Source organism: Hippichthys cyanospilos, chromosome 9 (genome assembly GCF_059441005.1).
Source record: "Hippichthys cyanospilos isolate Australia breed blue-spotted pipefish chromosome 9, RoL_Hcya_1.0, whole genome shotgun sequence".
Taxonomy (NCBI): Eukaryota; Metazoa; Chordata; class Actinopteri; order Syngnathiformes; family Syngnathidae; genus Hippichthys; species Hippichthys cyanospilos.
The window spans coordinates 7,698,834-7,717,655 of record NC_142377.1 but is presented as its reverse complement, the minus strand read 5'-3'; the positions used below and the strand labels follow the sequence as shown (position 1 = coordinate 7,717,655).

Genomic DNA, 18,822 nt, shown 5'->3' with positions numbered 1-18,822 from the left:
AAAAAAAAACAAACAAACAATGCCTTGACCCTGTCTCAATTTGCTAGTTACGATGTCCACGTGCCGTCGATATATTGTTTGTGAATAAAATATTAATACTCACAAAGAAAGCGATAAATTGCTTTACATTCCCTGCAGTGCCTTGGGTTGAAAATTGTCCCATCATGGGTCAAAAATTGACCAAACAATTCATCTAAATTTTGGATTAATTTGACCCAACTTTCTAAAAATGGACTAAAACAATATTCGGATTCATTTGACCCCATTTTCTGGGCTTGTTTCTGCAAACCACGCAAAAATTGGGTCATTGTGTACAAAACAAATACAAAAATGGGGTTGTTTTGTATAAAACACGTTTATTTTTGACCCAACTGTGTATAGTGTAGAATCACACACTTATGACTTTCACAACAATTTTGTTTGCAATTCTCTGTTGATAAGCGCAACATTCAGTAACTTCATTAAAATCCTATTATTATTATTATTATTGCCCTGCTATTGACTCATTAGCAGTCCAGGCTCAAAATGGCATATAATACATATATGCATGGCTGTGTATATGGACATAATGTATATAATATATATTTATAATTTCATCTAAAATTGCAATTATATTCGTGGCTGTTTTTTTTGTTGGGGGGGGGGGCAACTTTAAACTAACTTCTTCAAACACCAAAGGTAGTGCACTGGTTGGTCTGAAGATTTTACATTCAACACCATAGAGGCAAGCGGTGTAAGAAAGTGGTGACACTTGCTTACGGTTTTTGATAGGAGACGGCGAAGTGCAGCCGGCCCTTGGTGGCTTGGAGTCCCACCGCTAAGTACCAAAGGCTAGCCTCGCACTGAGGTGATACTCTAATAAGCCCAATAGAAGAGCATTTCATTCACACCTAGTGCTCCGTGACCCTGTTCACTTTTCACACGTGACCTTACCGTCCCATTTTCACAGTTGTTTATCCCCAACATTAAAGGGATTCAACCTGTTTGAAGAATCTTTGGATCTCGTTTGTCCTTTGGGTCGCTTGACCTGAGCTGACACCTTTAGTTAAAAGTTATAGACGACGTGCGCTACCTGCTGGTCAATCTGCTTAAAGCAAGAATGGGTTCTGTGTTTTATCCGACCTAGCATGTTTTCAATCTGGCTTCCTCCTACGCTCTAAAATCATGCATGTTAGGTTAACACATGATCTATAATGTAGCTGTGAGTGTAAACAGTTATCTAAACGTGCCCTGTGATTGGTTGGTGACAGGTCAGGCTGCACCCGATCACTCACCCAAAGTCACTCTAATTCTCCAATGAATGCATTCAGACAAAGCATCTTTACTTGCTTTATTTTACATCAAAATTCCATTCAGAGATAAACCATAGAGTAACATCAACTTAAAAATGGACAGTCTTTGGAGAGGTGTAAAAAAATAAAGACAGAAGAAAACCATACCCAGATGTAAATGAATGACAAAGCCGCCACGTGTATGCAAAATTATACGGACAGTTTCCCAGCAGTTGTCACCAGCACGGAGTTGTGTAGGCCTCTCTGATTGGTCCATGGGCAGGAAGCAGCATGACGGCAGCTGGTCCAGGTGTTTTGTCAAAAGGAAGGAGTCTTTCTTGAGCATATATGCTAAAGCATCTGGTTGTCTGCGTTTCCTCACACCAGATGTGACTTGGCAAGAAGAATCTAAAGAAAAGAAGGCAGGCAGTCAGTGACACCGAACAGTTTATTTCAGCCTCTTTATTTCATCAATCATGTCCCGATTTGCACAGAAGAAACAGCACAAAAATGGTGGTAGTCATGGTGTTTGTTTAGAATAACGTCAACTAGCCAAACCACATTTAGCGTGCTATGCTAGGCCTCACCGCAAAGACAGTTTGAAAACCCCGCGAGCTCCATCGTCAACGCGCTCGTTGGGAGATGTACCACGCAAGCCATCGAAGAGATTTAGTCACTCGTATAAAGCGCTAGTCCCACTCAACTAGTTTGCTAGAATCTCCGCTTGTAGGAGAAATGGCTTGGAATCAGCGTTTCAGCTAGGGGCTGCTCAGTGCGAGCCACACGTGCACGGATGAAGCGAGGATCCCATCTGGCGAACGCCATATCCGGGATAATGGACAGTCGATGCCGGCCCCTCACCATTTCTTGTTCCGAGGCTTCAGCTCTTCTGCGGCGTTCCTCAGGAAAATGTAGTTCTTCTTCTGGGGGTTGTAGTACTCGTGGCCCTGAAGAAATCAGTGAGATCACTCGTCACCTCGGATTATAACGCCATATTCTCCTCGGGCCCAGCCTATTCATTAGTGTCCACTGTTGTGTCCATTTTGCCGAGTACAATTTATAGTTTATGCAATTCTTACTGGAGGAGTAGGAAGACCTACATAAGTTGTCTAGTACTACCCTCTTGTTCACTACCAATAGTAATAATACAAAAAAAAAAATCGTGTAATCCAATATCCAGTAAACATACAGGCGTTGTATTCAAATCGTATATACGTAGTGCAAATAAAGAAATAAAAAAGATCTGTCAGGAATGAAAAATGAAGGATGAACTCAAGACAAATGAAAAATTTGCACATTTTGGGGGGTTTACAATTGTTTAACATATCGTCGTAGCATTATATTTATTAACCTGTTTTTAAACGCAGCAAGTGATTGTTGTTTAATTTGTCTAGTACCAAACATTATATAAATTGTGTTATTTATATCCAATGATAATTTATTCATATAAACGCAGTTTTTTTATTGAATACAATTCTTTTTCTAGTCCTGAAAGCTGCTTCAGGCTTTCTCTGGATCAATATGAAATTGTGTCATCTGCAAATAAAAGCACTAAAACTGAGTAGACCAAAAATGAAATGTCCACTAAAGGGGACACAAATGAATGGTTTGGGTCTTGGGAGTATAATATGAAGGGGAAAAACATGTTCGTAACTTTTTTTTTTTTTTTGAAGGTATCTTACCTTTGACCAGTCATAGCTGGAAGCATATGCAAAGATGTTGCCATTGTGATTAAAGCAGCAGGCGGTAATGGGCTGGTCGAGCTGCTCCGATGTCTTCAATTTGGTGCGGGCGTCTTTGTCCCAAAAACTGAAACGTCCGTCTGATCCGACAGTTGCCAAAGTTCCGTGAACGGGATGGAAGGAAATGGCGTTGACCTGGTTGGGGGGGGGGGGGGGACATTGATTATTTTCTCGTTATTTGCAGCTTCACGCGGCCGCTTTGGCTCCACTTTGTCGGAGACCTTCACAGTTTGCCTTTTAACATGGAATTTCAAATGGGAGGTCCCCTATCTGCAGCTTCCCGCTGTTAAGTGAGTTGTGGTAGTCATGTTGAGCCAAACTGAAAAATTGAAGTCTTACAGCATAGATGTCCTGCGGGGTGGTTGTGTTGGTTCCATTGGACCTGTGGCACTTGAAGGTGAAGTTGTCTTTGGCTCTAATTGAAAATGAGCAAACACATACTCGTCAGATTGTGGCTTGCACATTTGACAGATGTATCCATGCCTTAAATCAGAGGTTCTCATAAGAATGTGTCTTAAATTTGGGGAATTACGGTAAGTCATCTGCAAAAGGATGTATGTCTTTATTTTGTTGAGTGTTACAGGGATACGCTTTATTATTATTGATGAAACTGTCCAGCATACAAGCCAGAAAAAAAATTGTGATTGTAGGAGATCTATTTCCTTGTGATGCTGAATGAAATGCATCTTAAAAAAAAAAAAAGTTTTTCCATCCCTTAATGCTTTGCATAAGTCAGGGCATACTTGGCTGAAAAAAAAAAAAAAAAAGATAAAAGTTTGAGAACCACTGCTTTAAATCATAAAAATGGAATAATGCCAACAGTAGTCAATGAGATGCTACTATGAGTTTGAATTTTGATGCTTACGGGTTTGGAGGGTTTATGTAGTGGATAGCAACACGTCCCTCAATGCTTCCCAGTGCAAAGCCAGTTGGCTTGTTCTGCTTGTCCTTGAATATGGCCACACAGCGGTGCTACCATCCACATTAAGAGTCCAAAGTTAATTCCTTACATTTTTAAGTTAGAGAAAGCCTACAGATGACACACTTATGTTTCTTAAAAATGAGAAAAAAAGTACCCACTTGGTGCTTTAGAGGAGATTCAAGCCTGCGAAATTCAGAGGGCTGGTTCTCTAACTGGTACACAATCAGTCCCCGCTCAGCTGTAGCCACCACCGCCATGGGGTACACCTGCAAAACCGGATCAGATATATTGAAAAATCCACTTGACACATCATCCATTGGGTGAAAATATATTGCACAATCCTTCCTCAAGTCGACGACGTACCACATCGGCACAGTAACATCTTTCAGGCATCTGCAGGGACATCATAGGATTGGGAGAGCGAGTATCCCAAAACTGTAAGAAATACAACGACAACATGTCATGTAGAAATGGTTAAAAACGCACTCGTGTGCATTTCAAAGAGTAAACGGAAGCACCTTCAGTGTTTTGTCCCAGCTTCCAGTCATGACACAGCTGTAGTTAGGTGCTTTAATCCAGTGAATCGACTTGATTGGGCCATCGTGCTGTAAAGTGAAAGTAATGTGAGGCAAAAAACTGAAAAATAAAAAAAAATAAAAATCCGCTCGTGAATGCATATTGAATCCTTATAGTGGATCCAAAGTGCATCCCATATTACCTGTGCAATCTGCATTGCTTGATTGCTGTTGAGATCCCACATCTTAGCGGTTTTGTCACAGGAAGCAGTGAACACTTTGCTCCCATCCTGGATGAAAAGCGAGCATGATGAACAGTTTTCTGCTGATTTAAACCTGCAGGTGTCAATGCTTGTACAGGTCCCTTGTGTAAAACTAACTCCCGTTTGCAAGCATTTAGACCTGACTGTTTTGACTATCTGTAATACAATTTAAGCCTTCTTATGGTTTATCCGTTTAAACTGACACCTAAAAAGAGCGCCCACTGTATGGTAAAACTTACATCACTCCAGCATGTATCAAGCACAGGACCTGTGTGCATCTGTTGAGCTTTGGGGACTGTTTGTCCATTGTCCTGTACCTCCCAGCACCGAACCTGATGCCATACGAATATTCGTGTTTTGTTTTTCACACATTATTAACACATAAACAGTGGCTGGGGGTAAGGCAGTTACTCACATCGTTAGCCCAGGATCCTCCAATGAGAAAATTCCCTGGCATGGTGGGGGGGCTGAAAGCCAAACAGCTGATGCTGTCATCAGGGGGGGACGTCACTTCAACATCCTGGGACACAAAACAAATGTGCATTACCTGAACTGGCGAAGTCAGGAAATCAATGTTTATCCAGTTTCTGTTGTTTACCTTCATAGGATTGTGAGTGTCCGTCGTTGAGCTTCCAAAAACGCCAGTTCCCGTAGTTCCAAAACCGGTGTTTGTGCCAAACAAGCTCATGGTGCATTACCGTTAAGCCGGATCTAAAACTGGTAAGAGAAATACATATTGCCTCTCACCATCCAGACAGCAAATAGCCGATATGACAGGAATGTTTTGGAAAGACTAATGTGATAGGAGCAAAGACTGGCTACGTATCAACTACAACACATTGACATCTAATAAATACGTACTTCGAGGAAGACATACTGCAAGTTGCACTAAAACGATCCACCAGTTTGGGAGTAAGCGTGATAAAGACAACGACCAATTGTTCAACGAGGACCCGGTTTCATTGTTGTTCTACTAAGGTTATCCGATTTCGATGTGAATTCGAATTGTCACAAACTGAGAGCTAGCTAACGTTAGCTAGCCCCCGTTGGAGAGCTTCGCTTTACACCGGCAAATGTCCCGTGAGCAACACTAGTAAACGCGTTATTTAAACGATGCGGACTGCCACTTATCTACGCGAATACGTACCCAGAATTCGTTAGTCTTCTGATGTTAAGACGGATATAGAGAATTCATCGGCGCAAACCCCCCCAAAAATGTGGCGCTTGTTTAGCCTTATGTCGCAGCGTGATGACGTAAGAGTGACGAAAGCCATGCGCTTTGAGATTTGAACGCCTGGGAGCAGTGTAGGGCAAAAATGTCACTTCATAGGTTCTGCTTTTACTTGTAATTTTAGAAAACACAGTCGTTTATATATTGCATTTAATTGTTTCATCTTTGTTTGATGTATTTGTATTAATCTTGGTGAACACATCTGTTCACCAGGATTAATATACTAGGATGGGTGCTCAGATCAAAAACTTTTATCATCATTAATAATTTATCCTGTATCAGTTACAAAGCTGTGCAATTGATCGACTTTAGGTTTTACTACTTGATAATGGTTTACTCAAGCAAAAATGCAATAAAAGCAGTGTTTGAGTGTAGTGACTGGTTCGTTTTGGGGAACATTGAGAGTAAGGCAATTAAAGTGAGATGAAATGTCAGCTTGCATATAGGACCCACATTCGTGCACCCTGCTTGTTGCTAGGCACAGGGCACAATCCTTTGTAACCTCAAGCACAATTTAAGAAAAAAAACGGGCATAGCCTGGCTTGCTATGCTGTTACCTTGGTAATGCAAATCTGAGACAACCCACTATCATTTAGCTATAGAATTCTTACTATGTGGGAAATAAAACCTTCAAGCAGATCTTAAATGCAATACTTTGCAGATTGATAGTCACTGGTTGACATCATTCATGTATTTATTCATTTAACATAAACATATAAATGCCAATGGTAGTTGTGGTTAGCACTTCTGCCTCATAAGAGTTGTACATTGAATCTTAAAGGGTCCATATCATGAAATTTTGAGTTTTGCATGAATTTTACAGCACCGATATTTCCAACCAGAAAGTGAAACGTCTCGTTTACTGAAGCCGCACCTCTCACCATGTGGCTGCCTTGCCCCATTCATGATGTCATTCAATGGTGGCCATCCACAAAAGTACTGACGTTCATTGTCCAGCTGTGCTGTCAGATTTTTGCTTCTTCTCAATTTTCAACAGTAAAACATTGTAACTAATGAATGAAACGTTGCCGTTTACTCCGCCGATTGGTGCAAAATCTCTCGTCCTCTACTCTGGAACCGAAGCAAAACTAAAAGTCGTGGCGTGTATGTACTCTTGCACGGGTGGTACGAGGGCTTGCTATCGTCATCAGACTTCTTGCAAGTCATGTTTATATGCTTGGACGGGGCAGATAATAAGCAACTAATGCTTAGAAATGCATCAATGAAGTGAAATAATGCTTTGGAGGGCGTTTAGGCTGAGAAATAAACATTAAAACATGGTTTAAATCTCTAAAAGTGAACTCCCATAAAATGTCCATTTTAAGTTTAATTGGGGGCTGTAAATTGGCCAGTGCATTGCATTTTGCAGAGGTGTTGCAAATTCGACCCCCCACCCTTTGCAAGCCACTCCGCCGTACAGTACGTGTTGATTACTATCCTCAAACAGCACTCGTGTAATCTGTACTATGTTTTAACTTCAGCGATTAGCCACCAAGTCCTCCTATCAATGCGACATTTCACATGATCGAACTAATTCACCGGGGCTACTGGCAAGTCCATTCATGCCACATAATGACAGCAGACTGCACCCCCCAAATGATAAGGGTGGGGCCGATCTGAATGTTTTAGTTCACAGACGTCTCTCTGATGAGGAGACTTTTTTGTCTAAACCTGTTGGTGGACATACGTTTTCAAAGTGTTGACATACAATTAAAGTAGTTGGCGTGCGTGGTTAAAATATAGGATTCTTTAAAATAGATGAAATCTCGTTTTTTCACTGTAGTAACCACCCACCCCCACCCCCGTATGCCCCCTCCCCTGCCCCTCCCCCCTTACCTTACACATAGACTCGCTCCCAAATTGCCAGAAAGGAAAGCACGCGACTGCAACGGACGGGACAGCCAAGTGTTACATCAGATTATTGCACAGATTTATGAGATTATTATTTTTGCTCGTTATTATTTTTCCATGGAAGTTTTTAACAAGTGATCGATTACCTCATTATCTCCCCCCCACCCCAAAAAAAGATGGTTCAAACTGTGACATGCGCCCTGGGGACGCTGATTCTGTTCCAGTCTTGGACTTGTGGCGTTTTGTCCTTGTCCAACTTCTCCGTGGACAACGAGGTGCGCTCCAGCTTCATCCACCGCCGGCTGAGGAGCCACGAGCGCCGGGACATGCAGCGGGAGATCCTCTCCATCCTGGGGCTCCCTCATCGGCCGCGACCCACGCATCTCCACTCCAGGCTCAACGCTGCCCCGCTTTTCATGCTGGACCTGTACAATTCTGCCTCGACAGACGCACCGCGTAGCAGATACTCCAGCTACAATCCCCATTTGGACCCGCAGGTTTCCAATTTGGTGACCCTGCAGGACAGTCGCTTCCTGGATGATGCTGATATGGTCATGAGTTTTGTCAATCTCGGTAAGTTTATTTCACAAACGTTTTCTCGTGGTTTTCAATATCTTAAGATAATGATAACGGATCACTCTTCAAAAAGGCATTCATTTTTGACTGGGGGACTGACTTGCTAGCTACATGCTCTCCTTAAAATAAAGTGTGTACAAGAGAACATAATTTGCGTCTTTTGTAAACTTCCGATAATACAGCCCAATGTACTGTGCGATGTCGATTGGTTTGTCAGCAAGAATGTTACATGCTCTTCTTTATTTATTTATTTATTTATTTTTTAATAATGATAGTAGAGACTTGATTAAGTGATACCATTCAAACAAAGAACAATAATCAGCAACAGTAAATTGAGAAAATATGACCCAATAATTGTTAGGGTGCATAAATTCTACTTCGAAATGGAGAATGTACTTGCACTTGAAAAAATTAGATACAAAATAAATTAAAGGATCCTCAAACATAACCCTACTAAACTCAATAAAAACAAATTATGTATGCTCTTAAATCTTTGTGCAGTATTTTGACAATTTTTGGGTCATTTTCCTTGATAAATCTGGCAGTATTTTAGCCCGCGGATGGCACATTCCTGCTCGTGTAATAACTGAGTAGTTGTGCCAAGTTGAACTTTGACCTGGGTGAAATTTCAGGTTCCTACTGTCTCCTTTCAATGCTTTCCTTTTGATGTGAAATGCCTTTGATGTAAAGATGAAAGGATTGGATAAAATCCTTCATTCAAGTTTACTTCCCGTATATTTAGAGTCCCTCATTTTTTTCTGATATAGGACTGATATTTGATTATCAATATCGAATCGCCGTCGCATTTTTCAAATGGGGCCCTGACAGGAAACATTTAAACCTGTTCAGAGGTTTTGCAGGTGTGCGCAACCTTAAATTAAATACCCTTTTTTTCTTTTCAGATTAAGCGCAAATTAATTGAAACATGGAGCCGCTTGTTATTAAATAGTGTTACAGTGTCTCTTTTGCCAAAATGTGTTATGTTCTTAAGTTTTTAAACAATGTGCATTGTCACGAGTTTTACAAACTCTCAATTTTCAAGCAGATGAGCCAAAAATTGTTAGGGGCATAAAAAAAATATTCCCCTTTATGTGAGATTTTAACAGAGTTTCTGCGGGCATGATCAAACCTAATGTAACGCCCTAACAGGAACCGTTCTTTTTTTTTTCAAATTAAGAGCAAATCAATTGAAACAAAACCATTTATTGTTAAATTGTATTTTAGTGACTCCTTTGCCAAAATGTTGTGTGCCTTTATTTTTATAAATTTTAAAAGACTATGCATTTGTCACGAGTTATGCAATTTTCAAGCAGATGAGCCAAAATTTGTTTGCACTGGTTAGGGGCTGAAAAACATTTAGATGTAGCATCACAGGATGTAGATCATTAAAAAAAAAGGTTGAAAACCACTGTGCTAGAAGAGTCATGACAACCTCAGGGCCTGGCCGAAGGTCAAAGGCCAACTGGCAAGAGATGAAGTTTATACGGACTGTTTATACTCAAGTCCATTTGCTTTAATGTCATTGACTTTGAACTTATACTCACAAATCGAGAGCCATCTGAGATGAATAAATCCGAAAGAACACAACATAACATGTTTACGCAAAGGCTTTTAAATTGTATTTTTAAACAAGTCAGGATAATGATAAGCTGCAGATAGTCTTTTGAATGATTTCCTCCCTTTTTTAAGCACTCTCCGATGTCAATCATTTGTTTTCATTTTTAACTTTGGCCCCTTTATTGTGTCGGGTGCGGCATGGTGGTCCCCAGATGATGGCTTCAAGACTTAAACGGATTATGGTATTTCCCCTGTAAAGATCATAGCTTTGAGCAGATGAAGGTATATCCTGCAGGTGGGCTATTGTTTCGTTGTTTTGTTTTTTTTGTGTTTTTTTTTTTTTTTACAAGCGCTCGACATTGTTCGAGAGGATTTAATCACGCACCACAAATTGTGCTTGTCGGCCCATTCCGAACGAATTGTGGATTGAATTTATATCATTGCACTGTGTAGGGCAAAATATACACATGGGTGCAATATGGACTGTTGTTGTTTTTTTTTTTTAACTGACAGATTTAACAACTTTTCTTTCAAAGAAAAAAAAACGCCTCAAGAAAAACTGTTGTTCCGCTAAGATGATGTCAGGGCTCACGTAAGGGGATCATGTTAAGAAAATCACAGTAATTTTCTTTTTCGGCCCCTCACTGAAACAGGCGCATTCAGGCTTCCATCTTTACAGTAATCTAGTACGATGTTTCACAAAATGTGTTGACAAGAGGTATTAATATGAGGGATTATTTAATTGAATCTGTAGTTAATTAGGCAAATTAACCTCTTCTTAATCTCACCTAAAATTTTCAGAGTTTTTATTTTTAATTTAAAAATAATAAACATAAAAAAAAAAAAAAACTTATTAAATGAATGACTAAACCCTGGGAGAAATTTTGACCCAACTGGGTTTTTGATGTTTTTGATGTGTGACTTCAAAGGAAAAGCATACAAAAAAAACCACACACACGCACTAGACTAAAATGTTGCATAGATTGACAAAACCTGATGACTTTCAATATGCTACACTGCTGTCCCTTTTACAGTAAATGTTTGCAAACGGGAGATCGAAAGCTACAGTTTATAGGACTCAAATTTAGCCCATGTCGGGCTCATTTACTGCCATTCAAAATTCAAAATATTGTCAATTTTGGACATATTGAAAACCTGATGTTTTATCATGCATTGCCTCTGAATTTTGCATTGAGCTTTTCATCAGCAACTCGCAAATTATAAACATTTTATATATATATATATATATATATATATATATATATATATATATATATATATATATATATATATATATATATATATATATATATATATATAGTGATTCTATTGCACAATGTTATTTGCCTTTATTTTATGAACTTTTATATGGGTATGCATTGTCATTAGAGATGCAATTTCCAGGCAACGGGTACTTGGTTGAAAAAAATATATCACAGGAGCTACATCACGGAAAAAAAAAAGGTTAAGAACCACTGGTTTAGGAGATCAGACACCCCAAATGTAGCGATTGTCAAACTTCATCAATCTGTGCAAATCCTAAGCAAACAGACAGTGTCTGGAGCAGATGTATTCATACCGGGAACATTTGTTTTGACAAAGTCCTCTTGGTAACTGTGATAATCTGTAAGAAAACAGCTTGGAGTTTGTGCAACGCTGTCAAGCTTGTCAACACACGCCGGGCTTGAAATGGTGTGAGAGGGGCTGAAGTGTTCTCTTGAGTAAAACAAGTCCAGCTTCATTTTGATATTCTAAAGTCTTACCAAGTAACGCCCAAGTCATGTTTTTTTTTTTTTTTTTCTTATTTCGCTACCGCTCAAATACATCTGACAACCACCCGTGATGTTGCCTCCAAAAAAGTCTCATAAAATCACAAACGGTTAATGGAGGCTCCGTGTCTGTGTGGCCCTGCGGTGTCAGGGGCAAAGTGAAGTGTTGAAATCCCTCCCAGAGGGAAGTTTGCATATCTGAGGTCTGATCTTTGCAGCTAATGGTCCCTAACGTAAACACGCCGAGTCCTTACAAGCAATTATTGCTTTCATAAAAATACCCCCTGTTCCCTTCCAACATTTAATTGCGGTCACACAAATGACTTGCAGGGTTCAGAATGCGCAGCTTTTAAGAGCCAGTGGGCGTGTGTGGTGTTTGGAAAAGACGCTGTCAATGTGTGTGAGACCTATGAAATTCAAATTGTAGCGCTGGAGGCTTATGTGTTTGATGTTACAATGATGTCAGGGGGCCGTTTAAAGCTAGCGATCGCCGCACCTTTGCCAGATCGCTTTCCAAAGACAAAGAACGCTGCAAAAACATTAGGGATTGTGAAAACTTTACCGTTCTCTCTTGGGTGTGTGTTGGGATGTATGTATGTATGTATGTATATATATATATATATATATGTATGTATGTATGTATATTTATTCATACATTTTCAAATATTTAGCTAAAGTGTGCTCCAAAATGGCAGGTGAATTAAGAAGAATTAAGTATTGAGCACCAGGTGGCACGCTCAATGTCAAGTCTTTGTGGGCGTTATGAACCTATTCAATTTCTGTTTTTTTTTCTTTGAAACACATTAATAATTAATGTGATTTATTAACTATTGTCAAAACGTTTCCAGTTTAAATAAGGCGTGACATTTTTTTCAGGCACTTTGATGTTATTTTTGATCAGTTTCAGACTAACGTGTGACCTATATAAATCCCAACATTTGTTAAAAGCCGATTTATATTGCCTTTTTCCATTTGTTAATGAGGAAAAAGTACGCAACTTCAAGCATACCTAAACAACCTTTAAAGATAACCTTCATAGCCTTGCAGAAAATAATAGAGAAGCACTGTTTTAAGGTCTTTTCCTGGTTTATTAATCGCTGTGACAAGTGAGCGATTGACATTAGGACTGGCCAAACAATCGGCTCGCCGACTGGACAAAAAGAAAAGAAATCCAGCGTGGCGGGATCTGGGTAAAAGGGCCAAAACGGGGCTCGAAACTGAGACTGTCCTCATAAATGGACCGTCTGGTCACCCCGGGGCTTTCTCGCCGCCACCCTTCTGGAAAATCTGAGCGAGTTTCATCCGGCGGGAAGGAAAAAGCCACAATGCCACTGCCGCTTGACGTCTAAACTCAACAATCAGGCACGGCGATACATGGGAAAGGGATCAGGTAGGCGTGTCCGCGACACAATCTGGCAGCGATGTGAATTGTGCGGATTTCTTGACTTCATGTGAATGTGTTTGTAAAAGCAGACTGGCAGCTGCGGTTTTCCGGGCTGTGCCTTAATGGGCCTTTTCTTGTGGCGGGCACATGTGGGAGCCAAATTGGGTGCCGGCCGGCTACGTTTTTATCCTCGGTATTGGCATGCGTGGCGGACTAAAGTGATGTTTAGATCAGTCACGTCGCGGACTGAGGCGAGAGTTTTTCTATTCCTGCTGCGGCGCTTCCGAGATGTGGCGAGCGGCGACACACATCAGAGAATCGTCGCGAGCCTGAAACGCTTTCGATAGATCTCGACATCCTTTGGTATCGCACAGTGGCGGAACTTTTCCTCGCAAGGGAGAAAGTTTGCCTTTGAGAGTCAGATGTTTATTGTGCCGCAGCGGCTTTAAGATAATAAACCATGAATCACCGTGTTATTGCAACGGAGTGGCTTGTAAATTATGCGTAAAAGCCTCAATCAAATGTTGATTTATACCTTCTGCTGGACGTTTGCTGCCAAATATATAAATAAAGCCTTTGCCCATGTCTATTTTTCTTTTCCCAATAGTTGACCGTGATCAAGAACTTCTGTACCAGAAGCACCAAAGGGCATTCAGATTTGACCTTTCCCGTATTCCGGAGGGAGAGGCTGTCACAGCGGTAGAGTTGAGGATTTTTAAGGATTTCATTCAGGAACGCTATGACAACGAGACTTTTCGAATCAGTATCTACCAGGTCTTACAGGAGGCTACCGGCAGGTAAGCAGCTTTCAGGTTTTATTACTACTGTATATACTACAGCGGTGGCAATCTGCGCATTTTCACACTTAGACCTTCAGTGATGTCCAATTTGAATAAATACTCCTCAAAAGCACAGGTACATATTAATCAATAAACCAGCATAGGAAATTAAAATTGATCACTGTACGTGATACTGCCAAAACCTAAAAATAAAAGAGATTTTAAAATGATCAAGTCCACCAATAGCAGTCACGCTTTAACAAGATTGTACGCTAGATTACAAATTGCAGTTTAATATCAGAAGATTGTTTTGTTTATTTACCATTAATCGAATACGAACGGAATAAAATGACAAAAACATTTTAAAAAATACATCAGTTAAATCAACACAAAATCCATTAGCAAAGGCTGATTTTCAAGGCACATTTTAAAGGGGCTGTAATGGCTTGATTTATCTCAACATTACGGCGGAGGACGGCCAGCGAACCTTTGTCGGTGACGGCACTGATGGGGGCAAGACCATTGTCATTCGCAGGCCCTTACATTAAAGTGCAGACGAGCAGGCGTCAGGACAAAAGACAGACGTCTGCTTGAGGATCTAAAAATCACTGTGTAAACAAAGCTATTGTCTGTGAAATCTGCCCTGAAGAGGACACGTCGCTTGTTGGAACCAGACCACACACGATTTAGCCAGTCGTTATCCACCCACCGACACGAGTCGGATTTCTTTTTTCACGATGGATGCTCATTTAAATGCATTCTTTCCTTAGAATTTGTTTAAGTTTTGCCTTTTTACATTATTACAAAAAATCTTGTAAAAGTCTTAATTAAATGAAAGTCCCCCTGAAAATGAATGGTATTAAAAATAGTGCCACTTAACAATTGGAGCGGTAGAATTTCTCAATCAATTCATTAATTCATTCATTCAAAATCAATATTACAAAAGTCTTATAGAATCAAATTCAAAGGAATAACCGAATGTAATTCAGTGAAAAGTAATGTCACTTGATGATAACCTGGTAGAATATTGCAAAATTCTTGTAAAAGTATGGTACGTTTCAGATTAAGACTTTTTTCTCATGCCTTGAACCCCGTGGCTTATAGCGTGCCTTATAATATCTGCTATTTTTTTACTGGCCACCATGGGGAAATCTATTAGGAGAAAAAGGAAGACAGAAGTTGCAAAGTATCGATTTTGAGTTCAAACTGGTATTTTACTCGCCACCAGGAGCCGCTCTTTACTTGTAAACACAATCAGGCGTGTTACTGTTGCGTTGCAATCACATTCTAACAATCCAAGTGCGTAAATATCTGATGTTACCACATGCATTTCATAGTCCGGTGTGGCCTGTACATGACAAAATTAGATTTTCCTTTGGCACAGTTTATAATCCAGCGCGTCCCATAATCCGAAAACTACAATAAAATTGGAAGGAATATCCATAAATGTAACTGAGTTAAAATAATTCTACTTATTAGGTGAACAGGCAGGATTTTCCAGAGAAACGATCCTGAATTGATTTATCTTGGATAACTTTGTTGCAGTGAAGCGGAGCTGTTGCTGGTGGAGCAGCGAGAGGTGTGGGCAGCGGAGGAGGGCTGGCTCATCTTTGACCTGACTGCCACCAGCAACCTTTGGCTGGCCAACCCTGAGCACAACCTGGGCCTGCAACTGATCCTGGAAGACAACCACGGTCACTAATTCAATTTACCACATTAAAAAGTGTGCTTATTTGACGACCACCGTGTTTTTCACAATGCTCCGTTCCACCACAGGTTACAGGAGGACCCCCCGACTGGCCGGGCTGTTCACAGACAGCGGAGTGCAAGAAAAGCAACCCTTTCTGGTTGCCTTCTTTAAATCCGACGAGGTCCGCTTTCGCAACACCCGCTCCGCTCACGGCCACAGGGGGCGCCATTCCAACCGTTCCAAACCACAGAAGACCGTTCAAGATGCACTCAAGGCCGTTCAAGCCGCAACAGGTGTCCATTTCTCATATTTTAATTGTTCTAATAGTGATAGGGCTACAATAAATATAAAATATAAGGTTGCAAGGCCCACACTTTGTAATAAACCTAATTTATCAAGCACACTGACATCAATCAAATGAAGTGAGCGCATATTGTTGATTTATTTCAATGTTTTTAAAGCTGAAAGGCTTTTTTTAAAAAAGGCATATACTTCACAAGCTTGCAAGATTTTGTGGTAGTCAGTGACGATGGTCTAAATCCCATCCTGACAAGTTGAAACAAAAGAGGAGTAATCTGCCATAAGCAAGGCATTTTATTATTATTATTATTATTATTTTTACACATTAGTCGGGAATCATTCGCATGTTCTGGTCACAATTTGGACCTTGACACAGAACATAAAATAGAGGAAAACAGTTTTGCTTTTTGTAAAGAAATTCACCACAGTTGCTATTCGGAACAATAGAATGGGACCGCGCCAGAAACCAGAGGTAGAAATCCATCCATGCAATTTTGTAGTCGCTAATCCTCACTTGGGTCGCTGGCTTGCTAGGTGCATGGTGGTCGCACCTTACATTTGATTAGAAAAAAACGTTGATAGTGTAAAAAAATTAAATACTTTATTCAATTAAAATGTGTTTCATTGTCCTCTGTATCCATAGTTGTTCTTTAATCAAGCAAAAACATATTTGAAATAAATTCAGTAGCTGCAGCCCAAGTTCATGTTGAAGAGCAAAAAGACAAATATTGAAATGTACAAAATGTATTTTTTAAAATAATTTTGATGATTATGCTGTACCTTACAGCTAAATCAATAAATGCACTTTTATGTTTCTACACAATAGTGTAATTCTTCAAGTTTTTTCTCTTCCAATGTTAGATCTGGGCATATCTAAAGATGGATGTAAGAAACGTGAGCTGTATGTCAGTTTCAGAGATTTGGGATGGCAGGTAAGGTCTATGTTTTTTTGCATATATTTTTAATTTTCTTTTTTTCATGTACTGTCTATTAGGGCCTGACCGATTAACTTTAAGCCAGTGCTTCTTAATTACTTCATTATATTTTGCCAAGCCCCCCAAGGTAAGAGAAAAGTTTTTGCAGCTCCCCCACTCAGCGTGCTGACTATAAATAAGATTATTATCTTGAAAAATGGTATATGTATACCTAAACCTGTGTCCCGGCATCACTCCCCCAAGGGGGGCCCGGCCCACTACTTGAGAATCACTGCTTGATAAGGGCCTGTCCGATTAAGTAGCTGAGATTGTTACTACGTTTTTTTTAATAAAAGACGCAAGCAAACTGAACCAAAGTACGAGCCCGTCCTTGTTCACACTCGAGAATATTACTAAAACGGAGAGGTTACGATGTCTCCAGCCAATTCAATTAAAAGTGGCAAGCTGTGTACACTCCTATACACAGGTGTGTGCGCGCTATATTTTGGAAGTTAAGGTAATCGGCCGATTCAGTAATTGGTCATCAGTAATTTTTCTGCCCCAAATCGGCATGGGCCTAAAATAATTCACATGGATCATGAATTTACTGATTTTATTTCCTCCAGGACTGGATCATTGCCCCAGAAGGTTACGCAGCGTACTACTGCGAAGGGGAGTGCGCCTTCCCACTCAATTCCTACATGAACGCCACAAACCACGCGATCGTGCAAACTCTGGTAGGTCTCGGCCAGTCCTGACGACAGCCGGCATCTGTGACACGCCGTGTAAAGGGATTCCTTCGTCTTGTAAACACAGGTGCACTTTATCAACCCGGGGACAGTTCCCAAGCCTTGCTGCGCTCCCACGCAGCTCCACGGAATCTCCGTGCTCTACTTTGACGACAGCTCCAATGTCATCCTCAAGAAGTACCGCAACATGGTGGTCAGAGCCTGTGGCTGCCACTGACCAACCGTCATCCATTATACAGTATGAGCTCATTTCCGAGGAAGTGCTATATATATATATATATATATATATATATATATATATATATATATATATATATATATATATATATATATATATATATATTTTGGACTGCTTATCCCAGCAGTGATACTTGAACTTGTTTAAACAGCCGTTATCACTGTTAGGATCAGATGCTGTTAAGTTTTTATTGTGATCTTTCAGTCACGAGAGGATCCACTTCAGTTTCCCCTGCATGGATGTTTTATTAGTTTTTTTTTTAGCGTGATGGTGAATTGAACATGAACTTTTCACCAATATGAGCTGCACTGCACATTGTGTCCTGAAAGAACTCAAAGAGCATCAAAAGGTTTGTTCGCAATCGTTTTTCCTGGACTGGTCAGCAGAATGTGATGAATGGTCGCCGAGACTGAAAATATTGTGTGGACTTTAAAGATCTGACTGGTGAGTTGACTTCCTTGGGATGTATTCCTGAGACCCGGATAATTCATTTGTGTCCACTGTAGGGTAGTTGGCTCGTACCATTCTAGTATGGGGGGGAATCTAGCTTTTTATAAAAATGAAATTGAATAACCTACTGAACATAAAATTTGTTTTATGAACTCATATTTTCCTGAAACTATTAATTCAATAATTATTTGTAAAGGTTTTTTTTGCATGTGTTTGATTTAAAATCTCGAGTACCGCCTGAAGTTCCTTCAAGAACCCCCATTTGAGAACCACCGGGTTAGGAGATATGACACATGACCCTGTGAGGACTGAAGATAACGTGTGGAAGGTTGCAAACAGGGTGCAAAAGTCTACACAAGAGGGTGCTATTGTTCTTTTTGGAGTTTTGAACTTTTAGGCGGCCACTTTCTCAGCTGCTCTTATTGTCTTATTACAAGAAAAACAAGGTCAGTGATAATGAAAATAAATGTGTTTACATCTGTTTTTTTGTTTTTGTTTTTGCCTCCGTATAAGTTGTATTGTAATTCTACACAGTGGTTTGAAATAATGCTGGTTGTTTATCTTGTATGTATTTTGGTCAATGTCCATTCATGGCATATTCTGCACATTGTTTTAAGGTCC

At 40.1% G+C, this 18,822-nt stretch overlaps 2 protein-coding genes across 3 annotated transcripts; one reads left to right on the top strand and one right to left on the bottom strand.

The window, feature by feature from the left end:
• Positions 1 to 1,315: 1,315 nt before the first annotated feature.
• On the bottom strand, positions 1,316 to 5,984 carry rae1 (ribonucleic acid export 1). Of its 2 annotated transcripts, XM_088423469.1 has the most exons (13): positions 5,861 to 5,984; positions 5,312 to 5,430; positions 5,129 to 5,233; positions 4,953 to 5,045; positions 4,654 to 4,740; positions 4,454 to 4,540; positions 4,299 to 4,370; positions 4,094 to 4,201; positions 3,879 to 3,985; positions 3,353 to 3,428; positions 2,954 to 3,148; positions 2,133 to 2,218; positions 1,316 to 1,679 (listed from the first exon to the last, which is right to left on the bottom strand). In XM_088423469.1, coding segments are annotated over exons 2-13 (1,107 nt in total). In that variant the 5' UTR covers positions 5,402 to 5,430; positions 5,861 to 5,984; the 3' UTR covers positions 1,316 to 1,678. The 2 variants fall into 2 exon arrangements, with proteins under 2 accessions (XP_088279595.1, XP_088279594.1); XM_088423468.1 differs by lacking the exon at positions 1,316 to 1,679 and having other exon boundaries at positions 2,129 to 2,218.
• Positions 5,985 to 7,837: 1,853 nt separating this feature from the next.
• On the top strand, positions 7,838 to 17,772 carry LOC148418674 (bone morphogenetic protein 7-like). Its single transcript, XM_088423126.1, has 7 exons — positions 7,838 to 8,368; positions 13,689 to 13,878; positions 15,406 to 15,554; positions 15,637 to 15,843; positions 16,712 to 16,782; positions 17,391 to 17,501; positions 17,581 to 17,772. Exons 1-7 carry the CDS (start codon positions 7,972 to 7,974, stop codon positions 17,728 to 17,730), a joined length of 1,275 nt encoding a protein of 424 aa, XP_088279252.1. The 5' UTR covers positions 7,838 to 7,971; the 3' UTR covers positions 17,731 to 17,772.
• Positions 17,773 to 18,822: the final 1,050 nt, after the last annotated feature.